The sequence below is a fragment of the Corythoichthys intestinalis genome, chromosome 9, assembly GCF_030265065.1.
Source record: "Corythoichthys intestinalis isolate RoL2023-P3 chromosome 9, ASM3026506v1, whole genome shotgun sequence".
Lineage (NCBI taxonomy): Eukaryota > Metazoa > Chordata > Actinopteri > Syngnathiformes > Syngnathidae > Corythoichthys > Corythoichthys intestinalis.
In genome coordinates this window covers 47619695-47637247 of record NC_080403.1, presented here as the reverse complement: position 1 = coordinate 47637247, position 17553 = coordinate 47619695, and the positions used below count along the sequence as shown (strand labels likewise).

At 38.9% G+C, this 17553-nt stretch overlaps 1 protein-coding gene across 2 annotated transcripts; it reads right to left on the bottom strand.

Annotated features, from left to right (window-relative positions):
• Positions 1-3556: 3556 nt before the first annotated feature.
• On the bottom strand, positions 3557-15997 carry LOC130922266 (uncharacterized). Of its 2 annotated transcripts, XM_057846932.1 has the most exons (5): positions 15873-15996; positions 11504-11933; positions 11366-11434; positions 6877-7023; positions 3557-3866 (listed from the first exon to the last, which is right to left on the bottom strand). In XM_057846932.1, exons 2-5 carry the CDS (start codon positions 11930-11932, stop codon positions 3834-3836), a joined length of 678 nt encoding a protein of 225 aa, XP_057702915.1. In that variant the 5' UTR covers position 11933; positions 15873-15996; the 3' UTR covers positions 3557-3833. The 2 variants fall into 2 exon arrangements, with proteins under 2 accessions (XP_057702915.1, XP_057702916.1); XM_057846933.1 differs by lacking the exon at positions 11504-11933 and having other exon boundaries at positions 15873-15997.
• Positions 15998-17553: the final 1556 nt, after the last annotated feature.

The following is a 17553-nucleotide window of genomic DNA, read 5'->3' as shown; positions in this document are numbered from 1 at the left end:
CTTCTTCCTCGTCGTGTTTGGCAGCTATTTTTTCCGGTTGGCGGTCAGGGCATCGAAACTTGGAATCGAAATAAAAAAATTTTTTGAACGGTTCCGGCAGAACTGGAGTGTTAGTCCCGGATTCCATCGATGCTCGATGCCCAACCCTAATTTTGACACACTGCATAAGAGAAGAATCCATTGATTTTCACTAGGGCTGTCAAAATTATCGCGTTAACGGGCGGTAATTAATCTTTTTAATTAGTCATGTTAAAATATTTGACACATTTAACTCACATGTCCCGGTCAAACAGATTAAAATGACAGCACAGTGTCATTTCCACTTGTTACTTGTGTTTTTTGGTATTTTGTCGCCCTCTGCTGCCGCTTGGGTGCGACTGATTTTATGGGTTTAAGCACCATGAGCATTGTGTAATTATTGACATCAACAATGTCGAGCTACTAGTTTATTTTTTGATTGAAAATTTTACAAACTTTATTAAAACGAAAACATTGAGGGGTTTTAATATAAAATTTCTATAACTTGTACTAACATTTATCTTTTAAGAACTAAAAGTCTATCCATGGATCGCTTTAACGGAATCATAATAATGTTAATGCCATCTTGTTGATTTATTGTTATAATAAACAAATACAGTACTTATGTACAGTATGTTGAATGTATATATCCGTCTTGTGTCTTCTTTCCATTCCAACAATAATTTACAGAAAAATATGGCATATTTTATAGATGGTTTGAATTGCGATTAATTACGATTAATTTTTAAGCTGTGATTAACTCGATTAAAAATTTAATCATTTGACAGCCCTGATTTTCACACATCGAGTGAGCCAGAATGCTAAACAGATTCGAATTACGGTGCATGCATGCAGTGGAGACGCTCAACCATTACAGGTCCAGACTCATCAACAATAATACAATTTTTTAAATGTTTTTTTTTTTCTAGTCACCGACTAGACTAGAACTGATAGTTCAGTAGAATAATCGTATTTGTCCAATCTGACATCTATACAGTACTCTATTACACAAATACAGTAGTTGAGTACCATAATACTCAAAGTTTGTGTCACTTTTTAAAATTTTCTGGTCTACACATGTAAGCTAAATTGTTGGTACCCTTCCACAAATAAAAGACATGAAAAATATAAAATAATCATTGAAACAACTTGAAAAAAATAAAAATGTAATAATTAACAAGAATGTTCTTAAATTTAAATTTTTGGGCCAAAAAAGGAAAGGTCAAAGATAAGCAGCCAACTTAGCACAATGTCACTTACAGCTACAAATCAAGTCAGAAACCTTGGCGTAATTATTGACTCCAGAATAACCAGAATTAAGGGGCTTCTGACTCAACAAGACATGGAAAAACTTATGCATGCATTCATTTTCAGCAGATTGGACTATTGCAACGGTATATTTACAGGTCTTGATAAAAAATCAGTCAGGAAGTTGCAGCTGGTACAGAATGCTGCAGCCAGAGTCCTCACAAATAAAAGGAAGCTGGACCACATTACACCAGTTTTGAAATCGCTACACTGGCTTCCAGTAAGTCAAAGGATAGACTATAAAATACTACTGCTCGTCTACAAAACACTTAATGGCCTTGGACCAAAATACATGCTTGACTTGTTAGAGTCCTATGAGACATCTAGACCCCTAAGGTCGTCTGGAACCGGTCTTCTGCATGTTCCAAGAACAAGAACCAAGCAGGGTGAGGCAGCATTTAGTTATTATGCTCCTCACCTCTGGAACAAGTTACCCGAACGTCTGAAGTATGCTCAAACTGTTAGCTCTTTTAAATCAGGGCTAAAAACGCTTTTGTTTAGCACTGCATATCTATAACTGTCTATATATTTCAATCTACCTGCTTTCTATTCCTCTTGTTTTTATCTCCATTGCTGATTTCAATTATTATTATTTGTAGTAGTTTTTGTTTTATTTTTATTTTATTTATTTTTTATTCTGTGATTAAATGCGATCTTTTGTCTTCGTTTCTACGTTGTGTTGATTTAAATGTGATTTTTATGATCTTCATGTGATGTAAAGCACTTTGAATTGCCTTGTGTTGAATTGTGCTATATAAATAAATTTGCCTTGCCTTGCCTTGCCTTAAAATGAATCAGCCAATATTTTTTGTCATATCTGATGTCCCGCTTCTTGATTTTGCAAAAATAATTTGCTTTAAAATGCCTAGAATGCCCTCCGCAAGCTATTCTAATGAATATTTTTCCACCTGGCAATTATGACATCTCATTAAAACATGGTATAATAAATTATCTTTTCTCTGATTGGCTCTTTAATTTGGGAAAATGCAATTTCAGTTGCCATCACTAGGTGGCAGACGAAATATAGAAACAAAGAGGCTGTACTTGTGGCTGTACCATTGCAACAATTTCACTGCAGAACAGCATTGATACCAGCTCAGTCAACATTTCCAGAAAGAAAAGGCACGGTTTGTAAATTCACAGTGGCCGGGCAAGGTGTCGTGTTCATTAAAAACCTGAGGCACTGTTTGTACATAGAATACACTGCAGATTATGCATCCAAATCCCACTTCTGCCACATAGGCCAGAGACGCCGAGCACTTCCTCTGGAATAAATCTCTTCCTCCCTTAAATTGGATCAAAATGTATTTTTCTATAAACTGATATGACTGGCCAATAAAGTCCAACAGTGACTGTACTTCCTGCAGAAACTAAAGAGAGCAGGGGTACCGTTTCACATCAAGTCTTCCTTTAACAAGGGTACAATGACGTTTTCTGACCACTGCCATTAGTTTGTGTGCCATTTTCCTGCTGCAAGACCCTCCTGTCCATCTAGGACACCCGTCTCACCTGGAAAACCACGAGAATTGCAGGTGACCCCCACCCACGGTCTCTTCAGCCTGCTGCCATCATGGTGGGTATTGTGGGGGATGCAAGAACCAACAAATTCAAAAGACAGCTTCTTTCACCAGGCAGTCAGGATGCTAAACTCTCTCCGGCTCTGCCCCAGGACTGCACTATGCACCGTATTTTTAAATTTTATATACAGTATTTTATTCAAAGCCCCATTTAGTAATTCCATTTTTTTTTTTTTTGAATGGCATTTCTTCGGCGCACAACATAGCCTGAACCGTTTGACCGATCGGTACCATTCCGATATCGAAATGACTGGAATTTTCACGTGATGCAGGGAATTTTGACCCCCAAAAACTTTCGTTCGGCCGTAATCACAGGTTGTTGTTTTTTTTGCGGGGCGCTACTTGTCCATTGCACATAACAATTCCTAGACAATAAGGGGCATAAACGTTGCGCACAGAATTTGGGGAGGGGGTCGCATTATCCAAAGATAGGAGAATTTACACTACAGTAATGTGACGATGCAGAGGCCTACTGTGTCCCTACCCAACTTTTAAACTCTCAAAAACTGAATGAATCACTAATTGGAACTAACATAAAAACATTGTTCTTATGTAAAACAATACAATAGCGGGTTGGCAATGAATGTCGTTTAGAAAAAAAAAGCAAGCAAATTTGATAATAATTTTATATTTCAACAATCAAAACACAACAATTCAATGCAAAAATAAACAGATCAAAGAACAAAAAAGAAAACAGTGCCTCAGTGGGAATTCCACATTAAGTGGAAACTTTGCACGCGACTCAGCTGCAGATAATGTATAATCTTGGCCAAACGCAAAGTGACCAAACAGATCGGTCGGGCGTCCGGGGCGCCAAACTTGGAGTGACCAAACAGGTTGATTGGGCGGGCGACCAGTACGCCAGACATGGTGTGCCCAAACAGGTCAACTGGGAAGACATCCAGGAGCAGGAGCGCCCGCCAGAGCCTATCAACAAACACGAACAGTGACCTCTTCGGTTTCCTGTGTTAAAAAATAGTGAAATGTGTAATGAGCAGCTGGAAAAATGTTAGGCAAGGGACACCAGCAAGTGTCAAGTTAAAATGAAATTATGGCACTAATACCTGGTTTAATTTTTGTTCATTCTAGTCAATTTTGGGGGTATACAGTGTTTCATTTGCAACTTCATCTGAGCAAGCATTACAACTATTACATACAGTATACTGCAGTGTTGCCCATGTACGCCAATTATCATTTTCAAGGTATACCGAGGTATGAAAATGTCATGGTTTTATAACCGCAAAATTTTTCTATCATACCGTCCCTACGGTATTAGCTTTTATGTCCCAAAAAATGCAGGGAGAAATCCCTCATTTGCATTTGCAAGGCTCAACCCTACCCATCAGTTGCTGCTCGGTGTCATTAAATCAGCTGTGCTACACGATGGCTGGAGGAGGTGAAACTCCTGAACTTCCCCCCCCCCATCGAAGAAAATCAAATCGTTGGTGTGGGAATACTTTGGCTACAGAAAAGTTACAGACGACCACGGCTTAGAGGAGGAGGTCCAACCAAAATGTAAAAAATGTTTGCGGTGGGTGACTGCCAAGGAGGTAATACTTCCAATATAATTTCGCATTTATACAAAATTAAAGTGCCTATAACAGCAAAAAGCATGTTTATTTCATATTTCAGGCTGTATTTTATGCTCCTGAATGAAATGGACCGCTTGGATGTGTGTGGAAGCCATCGTTTTATTTATTCAATTTTTTGAATCCCGCACCATGAAAATGAGTGACTGCCGGCTCCAGTCTCGGGTTGAGGATGAATGCGAATGTGACATCAACCGGGTCAGCATCTCACAATCCAGCATTGCTTTATAGCATGCAGATAGACTCCGGATTCAGCTGATTTTGCAGATTAATTCGTTTATTTTTCGCATAACATAACGCCTGCCAAATGTGCTGCAGGGTTTGGTTGCTGCACCAAGGAGAGGCGTGTGAGCCTTTTTGGCTTTCAAATAGTTCCTGTTCACCCCGAGATTGGCCAAAACAAGTCAAAAAACTGTGGGAACATCAGACTTACGAGGAAGTGACCAAACTAGGGTTGCCCCGATCTGATATTTGGATCAGATCGACCGCCGATATGCACAAAAAATGTGCATCGGATCAGATCGGATGACACGGAAAAATTCCGATCCAACTCCCATTCCATTTTTTTTTTTTGAAAATCCAGAGTGGGTTAACCAGCGCACCGATTTACATAATCCATTCCAGTTTTTGCTTTGGTTTCCCGAAAATCCGGTCCGCATTTTACGGCACACCTTCAGCACACTAGCATTACCATCACCATATTTACCTCCGTGGCATCTCCTACATTATGACTGCAATATAAATTTAAAGTTAATCGGTAAAAATGTCAGCTGTCACCTGAGCATCTTGAAATGCTTGTCTTTGTAAAAAAAAAAAAAAAAAAAAAATCTCCCCATCATGCTGGGACAGCATCCAGGGCTAACAGCTGAAGGGAGTGTGTAGTATAGATGGAGATGGAGCAACAAAGTGTGGAGAAGATTGGGGAGTAGAAGCCATTTTTGGTTTAAAATAGTGTTATTTGCACTGATTTTTTTTAAAGCCTTGGTACAGTTGTTCAAGAGCAGAGAACTGATGCTGAGTTAATAGTTTATTTTCCACTGAGGTTGTTTGTGTGTTTTGCTTTTTTAAGACAGTTTACAATATTATTTGCACGTTTTACTGACTGAATAGGCCATTTCTGTTTGTCATTTATTAATATTTTGTGTTTATCACTGAATAAACAGGTCAGTTTCTTGTTACCAACCATTTGTGTGTTGTTCAAACTCACCTAATTCAGCTGGCTAGTTGTTATCAAGAGTAAAGAAACCCTTTTCAACATGAGTCTGACAACTAAGGAAGGAGGCTAAATAACTTTAAAGTTTAATACATGCTCAGATAGGCCGGTATCGGCCAGTATCAGTATCGGATTGGAAGTGCAAAACAATATCGGTATTGGATCGGAAGTGCAAAAACCTGGATCGGGACATCACTGGATCAAACATCGTGTTTTGTATTATATCAAATACTGGGATCATGGCACACCTTTTAATACGGAGGGGGCTTGCATTTTGTGGCTGACAATGCTCCTTTTCCACCGAGAATGCCACTCAGCAGACGACCGGCGGCTTGTCGGACACCTTTGGTCCTCTTCGCGTGCCCGTCTTGAGAGCACTATACTCGGCTTATGCTCGTGTGGTTCTCCATATCGTCCAGACTTCCAGCCCCCTCTGCCCTCTTCGTGTGCCCGGCAATAGACCACTATCCTTGGGTTGGGTTCAGGCAGTTACGTGATCCTCCGACGTTGCCCGGTTTGTCTGGCGGTCATTCCCCAGCTGCTTCCGCGGCAACAGCAATCCTGCCCGCAGCAGGGGAACGATGAGCTGTAACTCGCTCGCTGCCGGGGGAGTTTCCGATCGGTGAAGACAATCGACAACCCTGCTGCCGTGTGAAATGTCCGGGGTAGTTTTGTGTGATTTTTCACTTTGAAAGGCGAGAATAAAACTTGGAAATGCCGCTTGGTTCGGGTTACCATGTCGGCTAGCTGTCACGCCTCCTGGTTTGTTTACGCTCTTCGAAACCGGGGCAGGGAGATCACAAAAGCCGGACTAAATCCGGTGGTATAAAATATCGTTCAGGAGGTGCAATAGTCGACAGTTTTGACCATTATGGAGTAATTTCGCCATGTCGCACTGAATATATGCATTTTAATATTTCTTATTTTTTTTTAACCCAGATATCTCAAAGTAACACACTTTAGAACTGTGATTGCAATACCATGATACCATGGAACCGAGATATTTTTTTTTTATCATACTGTCAGAATCTCATACCGGCACATGCCTAGTCCAAAGGCATAGCACTGTAAAATGTACAATTCCATATGAATGGGATTCATAACTGTATTGTTTCAGTTTTGAATAGACACATGCAAGGAAAAAAAAAAAGAGTTGTGTATCATTACTTACAGTTATTTGAGTGGATTCTGTGGTGCTGAGCTCCATCCCATACATATTCAATTTCAGCTTCAAGTGGCTGATGGCAATGTTCTGTCCAAATTCAATCACTGGGAGGTTGGCCTCTCTCCACCTTACTATTTTGACCTCAGCTCCATCCTATAAGAGAAATATCGATTAGCACTGCCAACAAAAAATTACCCCAATAGCAAGGATCTGCACTATAGCCCTTTTCACACACATATCCTGGGAAATTCCCGTGTATGGTGACACGGGATTTACCCGCGTGATTGCTTTTCACGCACAAAAAGGTATCCCGAGATTGCGTTTTGCCTTAATTGCCGCCTTGATTGCACAGATGGGTGAGCCGGGGACCAGGTGCCGCTGATCATCATCAGCAGCTTACTTTAAAGCAGGGGTCTCAAACCGATTCCACAAAGGGCCGCAGTGGGTCCTGGTCTTTGTTCCAACAGATCCAAAACAGACAGTTCAACCAATGAGGTTTCTGCTAAAGTAAGCAGCACCTGACTGCAATTAACTGATTACACTTGTTAGACACCAGATTGGTGAAAAGGGATTGTTCTCGTTTGGTTGGAATGAAATCCAGTACCCACTGCGGCCCTTTGAGGACCGGTTTGAGACCCCTGCTTTAAAGGGATCCTCGATCTTAAAGACATGTAGGCTCTAATAAACCACAATTGTTCTTTTGTACTAAAATATGTTGTAAGAAACACATACAGTGAGGAGAACATGTTAAATCAATGGCAATATTTTTTGATATTTAGTACATATTTTGACCAATAGGTGGTGCCATGTTTTGCGGGCTCGGAGTGAGGACGTAAATGGGACGTTTCCAATTGTTTAGTGTGTACAACAATTGTGTATTGCTGCCTAAACTCGCGAAGTAAAATGACACTAGGGCTGTCCCAAACGACTAATTTCCTCCCGATTAGTCAGCCGACTATTTTTACGATTAGTCGACTAATCTAATAATTTTTTTTTTTTAACTATTTTAATAATGAATTTTTTGTTGAAACTTATTAGTTCACAAAAAAACATTTTGGAACACCTAAATTCTTTTATTAAGGTATAAATAAATAACATAAATATCAATAATAAATCACAAACAAAGAGGTCAAAGGCTGCTGATATTAACTACTGCAAAAAAAAAAAAAAAGTAAACGGAAACACTGTGACCTCACCTTTTTAACAGGAGTCAAAGCAATTCTTACTCTTTTTGTGGTATGTCTATATTGTTCTAAATGTTAAAATGAATTACAATGTCCCGGACAATCATTTTCAGAATACTTTGTGTGAGTTCAGATGCTCATTCTGGTGCGCATTCCGCATTTTTTGGGGAGGGGAAAAACTGTTCAATTTTTGTTTTAATCTGAAAATAGATAAAGCAGATGAACACTGAAATATTACCACAATTATTTTGAATGAAAAGGCACACATAGTCATAGTAACAAAAATTTAATATATAGTACTATTTTGATAGTATACTAGTATATGTATATTCGCAATAATACTTTATAATATAAAGTAACATTAGTGCAGTCATGGATTACTGGACTGTCTCAGAAAATTAGAATACACAATATTCTAATTTTTTGAGACAGTCCTGTGTATATATACAGGACTGTCTCAGGAAATTAGAATACACAATATTCTAATTTCCTGAGACAGTCAATACACAATATTCTAATTTCCTGAGACAGTCAGGAAATTAGAATATTGTGTATTCTAATTTCCTGAGACAGTCCTGTATATATACACAGGACTGTCTCAAAAAATTAGAATATTGTGTATTCTAATTTTCTGAGACAGTCCAGTATAGTAAGCAGGCCAGTGCTGTGTTTCCATATACATTTTTATCATATTATGTATATATATTAGAGCTGAAACGAATACTCGAGCATCTCGAGTAACTCAAGTTTAAAAACTGATCCGAGTAATTTTATTCACCTCGAGGAATCGTTTAATTTTGTCAGCTCTAAGCATCACGTTTTGCCCGGACTACTTTTAATGCAGGACAACGCGCTGACGTAACGTGCGTAGAGGAAGAAGCAAAAAATAAATAAATTAAAAAAAAAAAAACTTACCGCAGCCGACAGCCGCTACAAACTACGCCGACGTTGCGAGAAACTATGGCCACATGATGCTAGTTTGGTAGCAGGTTGTGTCTGATGCGTCTCATAGATATCGCATGCATTTAAGACTAGATGCGCAATGACAGACTCGGCCGCGTATGGGCAGCGTTAGTAAACAGCCGCCATCTTTAAGCAGTAGACTTCTCATCGCTAATAAATATAACATTACTGTCACTCGCTCACGTAACTTTAGCCCTTCGGAGGCCTAGGTTTCTATTGATTATGACCACTGTCGATGCGTGGCTAACGTGTCTTACAAACAGGCTTTATTTAATCTGTAAAAACTAGGGCTGTCAAATGATTAAAATTTTTAATCGCGTTAATTACAGCTTAAAAATTAATTAATCGTAACTAATCGCAATTAATCGCAATTCAAACCATCCATAAAATATGCCATATTTTTCTGTAAATTATATATATATATTCTGTAAAATAATTTTTTGGAATGGAAAGATAAGACACAAGATGGATATATACATTCAACATACGGTACATAAGGACTGTAGTGGGCATTTCACTCTACTGTCATTTAAATCTGTCTATGCTGTCCTCACTCCGAAGCGTCTACTTTTTCCAAAGCTAGACAGCTAGTGAACGACGCCTTAACAATCAGACTTCTTCCTTTTTCATCTGATTTATTAATAAAATGGCCACAAACCACTGTCCTCTTTAGACCGTAGTGAAACTACAAAAAAAAGTACACAAGCATTGCATTAGCAACAACGTTAGCTTAGCACGCTATACAGGTTCACTAAACATAAACAAAAAGCGTCTCATACAAAAAATATAACATCTCGCTTACTAACATAATATGTACATTCTTTACAACAACCATACTTACAGACAAATCTTGTCCAAGGATCATTAAAGCACAACATTACAACGTAGGCGTCAGCCCGGGACGTCGTGCAGCCATATTGAACTGGCAAGAAAGCAATAAACCATGTCGCAAAGCGACCACAAGAGTTCGCTGTTAGACAGCAAAAAAAACCTTGCTGTAAAACTTACCAAAAGGCAGAATACTGTCTGAGCGGGTCATGTGCGTTAATTGCGTCAAATATTTTAACATGATTAATTTAAAAAATTAATTACCGCGCGTTAACGCGATAATTTTGACAGCCCTAGTAAAAACACAGCGCTCTAGAGCAGGGGTGGGCAATTAATTCCACAAAGGGCCGCAGTGGGTGCGGGTTTTTGTTCATACCCATCATGAAGCCAGCCTTTCACCAATCTGGTTTCTTACAAGTGCAATCAGTTGATTGCAGTCAGGTGCTCCTTGTTTCCACTGAAACCTCATTGGTTATACTGTGTGTGCTGAATCAGTTGGAACAAAAACCAGGACCCACTGCGGCCCTCAAGGACCGGTTTGCCCACCCCTGCTCTAGAGTGATGAGGGTGTAAAATTAAAATATAAGAAAGCTAACTGTCAGTTTTAGCTCAGTAGTCACTGCTGAATAAAACACCAAGTAGCACTGGTCCCTAATGTGCTCCAATACAGCAGGTATCATACATTTATTTTGAACACTGCAAAAACTCAAAATCCTATCAGTACTTACAATTTAGACTAACTTAAAACTTAACTAGAACTTAAAAATAGCTTGACACAAATGGAAATTCAATTGAAACACGTGGGAAAAACACATAGCTTTCAAGTGATGTGTGTTATCAAGCGTAATTATATTTTTAGGTAAGAAATATGTTTTTTTTTTATAAGACCTAGAAGTTTTTTGAGTGAAAGTAGTGAATTTTTTTTCTAGTCACATCTTAGATGCAATTGTTGGCTGTTTTCAACAATGTACATGGAAAATAAAGACATTGATTGATTGAAAATGGTTCAATATTGGATTAAATGTCTTTTTTTCTCAAGTGTATTTATAATTGCTCTTTAACTAAAAAGAAATGTTTTATCCGATTACTCGATTAATCGATAGAATTTTCAGTCGATTACTAAAATATTTGATAGCTGCAGCCCTACATCTGGCCCATGTCCGCTCCAGTTATATTTTGCTAACTGGGTAGTCAGTGATGCTGAAACTTTGGTCTAATCGTATCAGTATGTGGGTTAAGTGTTGGAATATATATCAATAAAACTTATTTGCAAATGTCAAGGCTGTATTTCAACAATTTAATTGCAATGTGCCCACTAACTCGTTGGCTGCCATTGAAGGCAATAAAGGTCCAAACCATTTGAACTGGGAAGGCAGCCAGCAAATGGAATCCTTCGCTGCCCTCCCAGTTCAAATAGGTTGGACATCGTCTCCTAATCACAAACTATGTTAAATTCACAGCAGAAGGATGAAAAGATTCACATGATTGGCAATGGCACAGAAAGAATTCAATGTCTTTACCTTTCTGAGGAAAAATATTCCCATTGGGATTAGTTTCCCCCTAATCCGAACCATTCGAATGGGTCGAATCTGTGAATTACAAAAAAAGATTAATAGAGACAGTGTGAGAGAGTGAGAGAAAGGGATGGACATATTTACATGTGTGATTGTGCCTTCCGTAGAGATCAGCTTGGCGTGATCGTTTGAATTATGGATTTCTGGTAAATTCATTTTTTGGGCGGGTGGGTAGATGAGCTCTTCCGCCTCTTTTTCAAGCAGAAGTGTTAGTTTAATCTCGGAGGACCGAAATGCCTTTGTGCGCTTATTAGTGAGGAGGACCTTAACATCCCTCCCAACACTGCAATCCGTAAAGACATAACTTTGGCCTACAGAAATATTTGAGGCCAGGGCCTCATCGCAGACCATTTTATATACCTGGTGGCCATCACTTACGGCCACTATTGTGACCGGCAATGAGGCCCCAGCCTCAAGATTCCCTGTAGGATGCAATATCCATGTTAGATATCTGGTTGTGGACTTTAGGGCCACAGCCCGACAGCGACAGATCGAACGAACTCGATTTTCCATTCTGAAAAAAATGAGAAATACAGAAGAGTTAAAAAAAAAAAAAAAAAAAAAAAAAAGGATTAATATACTATATATGTCAAACCAATGTCAATGCACTATCCGTGCACTTTAATGATCTGCCATCCACATTCCAAACATTTTACATTCAGTATTAGGCATACATTTTTATATTTTCTGGTTCATGTAGCTAAGCAGACAGCACAGACAAACAAAAAACAGGCTAAAGTCATACACGCAGTGTTTCATAAAAATCACGATTACATATTAGGGCTGTCAAACGATTAAAATTTTTAATCGAGTTAATTATAGCTTAAAAATTAATTAATCATAATTAATCGCAATTCAAACCCTCTATAAAATATGCCATACTTTTTTTGTAAATTATTGTTGGAACGGAAATATAAGACACAAGACGGATATATACATTCAACATACGGTACATAAGTACTGTATTTGTTTATCAAAACAATAAATAAACAAGATGGCATTAACATTATTAACATTCAGTTAATGCGATCCATGGATAGAAAGACTTGTAGTTCTTAGTTTTGTTTAGCACTGCATATCCATAACTGTCTATATATTTCAATCTACCTGCCTTCTATTCCTCTTGTGCTTATCTCCATTGCTGATTTCAATGATTATTAGTAGTAGTAGTTTTTGCTTTATTTCTATTTTTGTTTTATTTTTATTTTTTTATTTTTATTCTGTGATTAAATGCGATCTTTTGTCCTGGTTTTTACGTTGTGTTGATTTAAATGTGATTTTTATGGTTTTCATGTGATGTAAAGCACTTTGAATTGCCTTGTGTTGAATTGTGCTATATAAATAAATTTGCCTTGCCATTTGCCTTGCCTTAAAAGATAAATGTTAACACAAGTTATAGCAATTTTATATTAAAATCTCTCTTAATGTTTTCGTTTTAATAAAATTTGTAAAATTTTCAATCAAAAATAAACTAGTAGCTTGCCATTGTTGATGTTAATGATTACACAATGCTCGTTCATAGTGCTGAAACCCACAGTCGCACCCAAGCGCCAGCAGAGGGCGACAAAACGCCCAAAAACACAAGTAACAAGTGCACATGACACTGTTCTGTCATTTTAATCTGTTTGAGCGGGGCATGTGCGTTAATTGCGTCAAATATTTTAACATGATTAATGTAAAAAATTAACGCCCGTTAACGCGATAATTTTGAAAGCCCTATTATATATTTGTGTTTTCTTTGAATGGAAAGTTAATTAATGGTTACACTGGTCAACAAAATGTGTTGCATTTTAAAAATACTTGATCTTATTTAATTTTGGGGTGTTGAACCCAAACCCGACCTTAGTTTATTTTTGTGAGCTGTAGTTTCTTTTTGCAAATAAAGATTTGTTTTCTGCAATGCTGAATCAATGCCAAGCAATATACTAAACAAATTTGGTATGTAGCAAGCCCACATTTAACAATTTTTAGCAAAATATCTTTTATATATTTTAGAACTAAGCAGACATAGAAGACCAACAACAGGCACAATGTGACATGAAAATTAAACAACTAGGACAATTTAATGTTGAAAATCATTGAGACAAAAGTATGTAACTTTGCACATAAAATAGTGAAATTGGGATTAGGCGAAAATATATGAAGAACCTAAAACAAGTTTCCTGAGTGAAACAGGGGCGGCGCCATCTTTGACAATTTCTGCTCCGAACGTACGGTTTTGACAGAACAACATGAAGTGCAGTTGAAGTAAGCAGTGTGTTGACAAAGTTAAAACTACAAAACAAATCAGAGGAACCCACGGAATCTCCAAAAATGGATTCAGCACGACGTAGATGAGACTCAAAGACTTTCTGTGCTATGCGTGAACTCCTGGAAGCACCTATATATTAGCGGTGCAACGGTTTGCTGTTCAAAGCCGAACCGTACAGTTCGCCCTGTATGGTTCAATACACCTTTATGAACCGCGCCTTTTTGGTTTTGCAATTAATGTATTCCGAACGCTTGTGGAATGAATTGATCGAGCTCTGTGTGGCTGTGTGTGATGTGAGGCACCGCTGTGGAGAAATTCCCGCCCCGCAAATAAATGTCGGATCTCTGTCAAGCACCTGTGTTATAGAAGCCGAGTAACGCCCTCTCTCGCATACGAGCGAAGTGAAACAAGAAAGAAAACAAAGAGCTATGGCGAGCGGAGGAGTGGAGAGACCGAATTTTGAGGAAGCACCAGCTTCTTTCAAATCTGCGGTGTGGCAACATTTTGGCTTCCCCGTGGACTATAATGCGGAGGGAGAAAATATTGAAAAAAAAAAAATTGCAAGCATTGCTCAGCGCTTGTTCCCCATGCTAATGGCAACACTTTTATAACATGACTCCGGCACCTCAGCCGGCATCACCCACAGATATCACTTTCTCAGGACAGGACAACCCCGAAGATGACACCAGTGAAAACACACGGTGGGCTTCGTTAATTTATTTGCAACGCTTGACCCGCGTTACATTGTTCCCTCGCGGACATATTTCCCCAACAACGTAGTCCCCGACATTTATGAAATGGCACGCAGAACCATCGAAGGTGATTTCGCTAAAGCACATAGTTTCGCCATGATCACTGATAGTTGGATGTCCCGTGCTACAGAGCGCTACTACCTAACTGTGACGGTCCACTATAATTCATACCTGTCAAGTTGTACGGTCTCGTCGTAATTTGTACAAGTGAGCACTGATTTTTAAATGTGTACGGCGTACATTACGTTCAAAATCTGTACGTTTTTCGTGCATTACGGTTTTTTTTTCCCTCCGTTCGTTAATACGTTGGTTGAATGACGTGAGAAAAGTCAGAGACACGGAGAGGGACGAGTGTTTGTTGTGACGCTGTAGCAAACGCAATGCTAAGCGGCTCCAATATTTCCAGACTGTAGCCGACAGCCTACAACCTACGCCTAGATATCTCATGCATATAGAACTTCACGCGAAATGACAGACTCGGTAGCGTTAGTAAACAGCCGCCATTTTAGAGCAGTAAACTTCTCAGAAAGGCTCTGTTGTAGTGAACCTTCCTAGTGAACCTAAGTAACTTTTTATCTAAAATACTCCTAAATCGGCAAAATCTTGACTTGAGTCTATCTTTAAATGATGAAACAGTTTTAAAATTTTCACATGTCGAAAGTAGACAGAAGGGAACTAATGCAAAAACAGGAGCAATTTTATCAACTTTAACGGTTGATTCAGAACATTAAATGAACTACAAACATAGCAAAGGTTTCTATGTTTTTTTTGTTTGTTTGTTTAAAAAAAAAAAAAAAAAAAAAAAAAAAAAAAAAAAAACATGAAAGGTAACACCAGTTACTTTGCCAAGTGACTTTTTTACTACTGTATGTGTGTTTCAGTAGTCAGTCACTAAACTAGCCAAAGAGCTAAGAGGCATTTTAACAGTCAAAATGTTTACATTTTAAGTGTTTATTTCATTTTCTTAAAAGCAAAATAAAGGCAGTTAAAAAAAAAACATGCAAAAAGCAAACCGAAACCGTGATCCCAAAACCGAGGTTCAAACCAACCGTGGGCTAACTGAACCGTTGCACCCCTAGTCTGCACTATATACTGTATATGTTCCGCGCATATAGAATCGATTTAAGATGTGCACATCTTCTATGCATAGCACATATTGATTGAATGGTTGTCAGTATGCTCATAATTGATCCTGAACGTTGAAAAAAATATGTGTGCGGCATGGTAAAAATGTTATTAATTGAAGTGAAACACATCTATACTTTTGTATGCGTATCAACAATAGTTGTTTTACATTCGTGTGGGATGCTATTATCATGCTATCAACGTCTGTGAAATTGAATGGGAGTGTTGGGCTGGCTAATGCTATGGCTAGTTAGCGTCACTTTCACAGAATCACAGTAACTCTGAGAAGTTGCGAATCGGTTGGAAAGTAATGAAAGGCATTTACCTCAGCCTGAGCGATGACTTCAGCAGCAGTGTATTGTTGTTGAGATGGTTTCTCTAAGTTTACCGAACTGTTCATCAACGACTTACCAAATGCTTACGCAATCGCCAGTGGCGCGGGAAGTGGGGTGCTGAGTGGTCAGCAGCACCCCCTGGTGTTGGAGAGAAAAAAAGCGTTTTGGCAGATTCTTTTTGTGTGTGTGTGTGTTCTCGTTTTTATATCCTGGTGGGGTCCACAACCTGAAATATGACTCACGCCGTGGGGACCAATTTTCCCCGTGGGGACCGAAGCCCGGTCCCCACGGGTACAAGCATTTAAAATCAATAGCAAATGACCTGTAGACCATTTTGGTGCAAAAAAAAACATGGACCCCATGAGGTGGATGTTCACACTTTTTCACACACTGCGTGTGTAACACAGCGCCCCGAGAGGCCCAAGTCACTACTGCAAGTGTGTGTATTTGCACCGTGGGGACCATTTTTTCAGGTATGTGTATCCGAAAGTATAGTCATAAGTAATAACATAGTAATAGTGATTTTTATTTGAAAAACTGGAAATATATTAGCGTGAATGTGATCTTAATTTTATGTTTTATGTTTTTATCAAATAAAGTTGGTTAAAAGAATAAGATATCCTAGAATGTCACTATTAAAGTGTAATAGTATCTTTTGGTGATTCTAAAGGGGGTATTACTTTTCATTGTGGTTTTATGAACAATTGCCAGGATCCAAGACCGAATAAATTGTCATTTATTTTCATCATGGCCGTTTCACCACACCCTCACTTATCGTCAACAATAAAATAACTGAAAAAGTTCCCTAATAAATATACACTCACCAGCCACTTTATTAGGTACACCTGTCCAACTGCTCGTTAACACTTAACTTCTAATCAGCCGGCCACCAGCCGCCGGCCACCGGCCGCCGGTGAGGCTTCCAACGTCATCATTTCCGGGTTTTGCCGAAATGAAGCGCGCCTCGCTACAAGCTTCGTGGAAACCCCCCTCCCATTACTCGACACAAGCTTCGGAACCTCGGCTCATTTCGTCCCATCACTAAAGTAATTACTCAGTGTGGCCTGCCTCTTCAAAATTTTGAGAAGTTATTTTCTCGAGTCCTACGCAAATACAGTGGTCAGCCATCGGTACGCAAAAGCGTATGGAAGCCGTTGAGGGCCAGCGCATTTGTCTACGTCCAGTACGCATGCGCGCATACGGACCACTTATGTGCACCCCTGACTATAATGTTGCCTGCATCAGCTTGAAGTACTTTTTTACTTTTAATTGCCTTCATTCTCTTTGACATGTAACATGTATGTGTGTTTTTCAACACATTCCTCCCTTGGTGTGTCACCTTGCAGCGTCATAGAAACCAGAATGCCACTGTCTTCTTAATAGACTTGCGATAAGACATCTTGCCCTCTCATCCCTTATTTTTTCTTTCCTGGTGGAGATTTTTTTTAACACTGACAGAAAGAACATAAAGTACTTACAACTAAAATACACCAGTTTAACATTTTAAGGGTTTAACCCCAAAGCCTGAAGACTTTTAACTCACTAGATGATCGATATCCTTTCTTTCTTGAATTTTATGGGTTATTTGAAAGCTATTCGAGACTACAGCTGGGACACAAAAAGAGGGACTGTGTTTGCGCTGCACCTGGCTGATAAAGAAGGAATGTTCAT

Coding starts and splice junctions, on each gene's coding strand:
- LOC130922266 (XM_057846932.1), bottom strand. CDS start 11,932: ATGGAAAATCGAGTTCGTTCGATCTGTCGCTGTCGGGCTGTGGCCCTA. Junction 7,024..11,365: donor GAATATTTTTCCTCAGAAAG/GTAAAGACATTG, acceptor TTTCTCTTATAG/GATGGAGCTGAGGTCAAAAT. Junction 3,867..6,876: donor CAGAATCCACTCAAATAACT/GTAAGTAATGAT, acceptor TTTTTAACACAG/GAAACCGAAGAGGTCACTGT.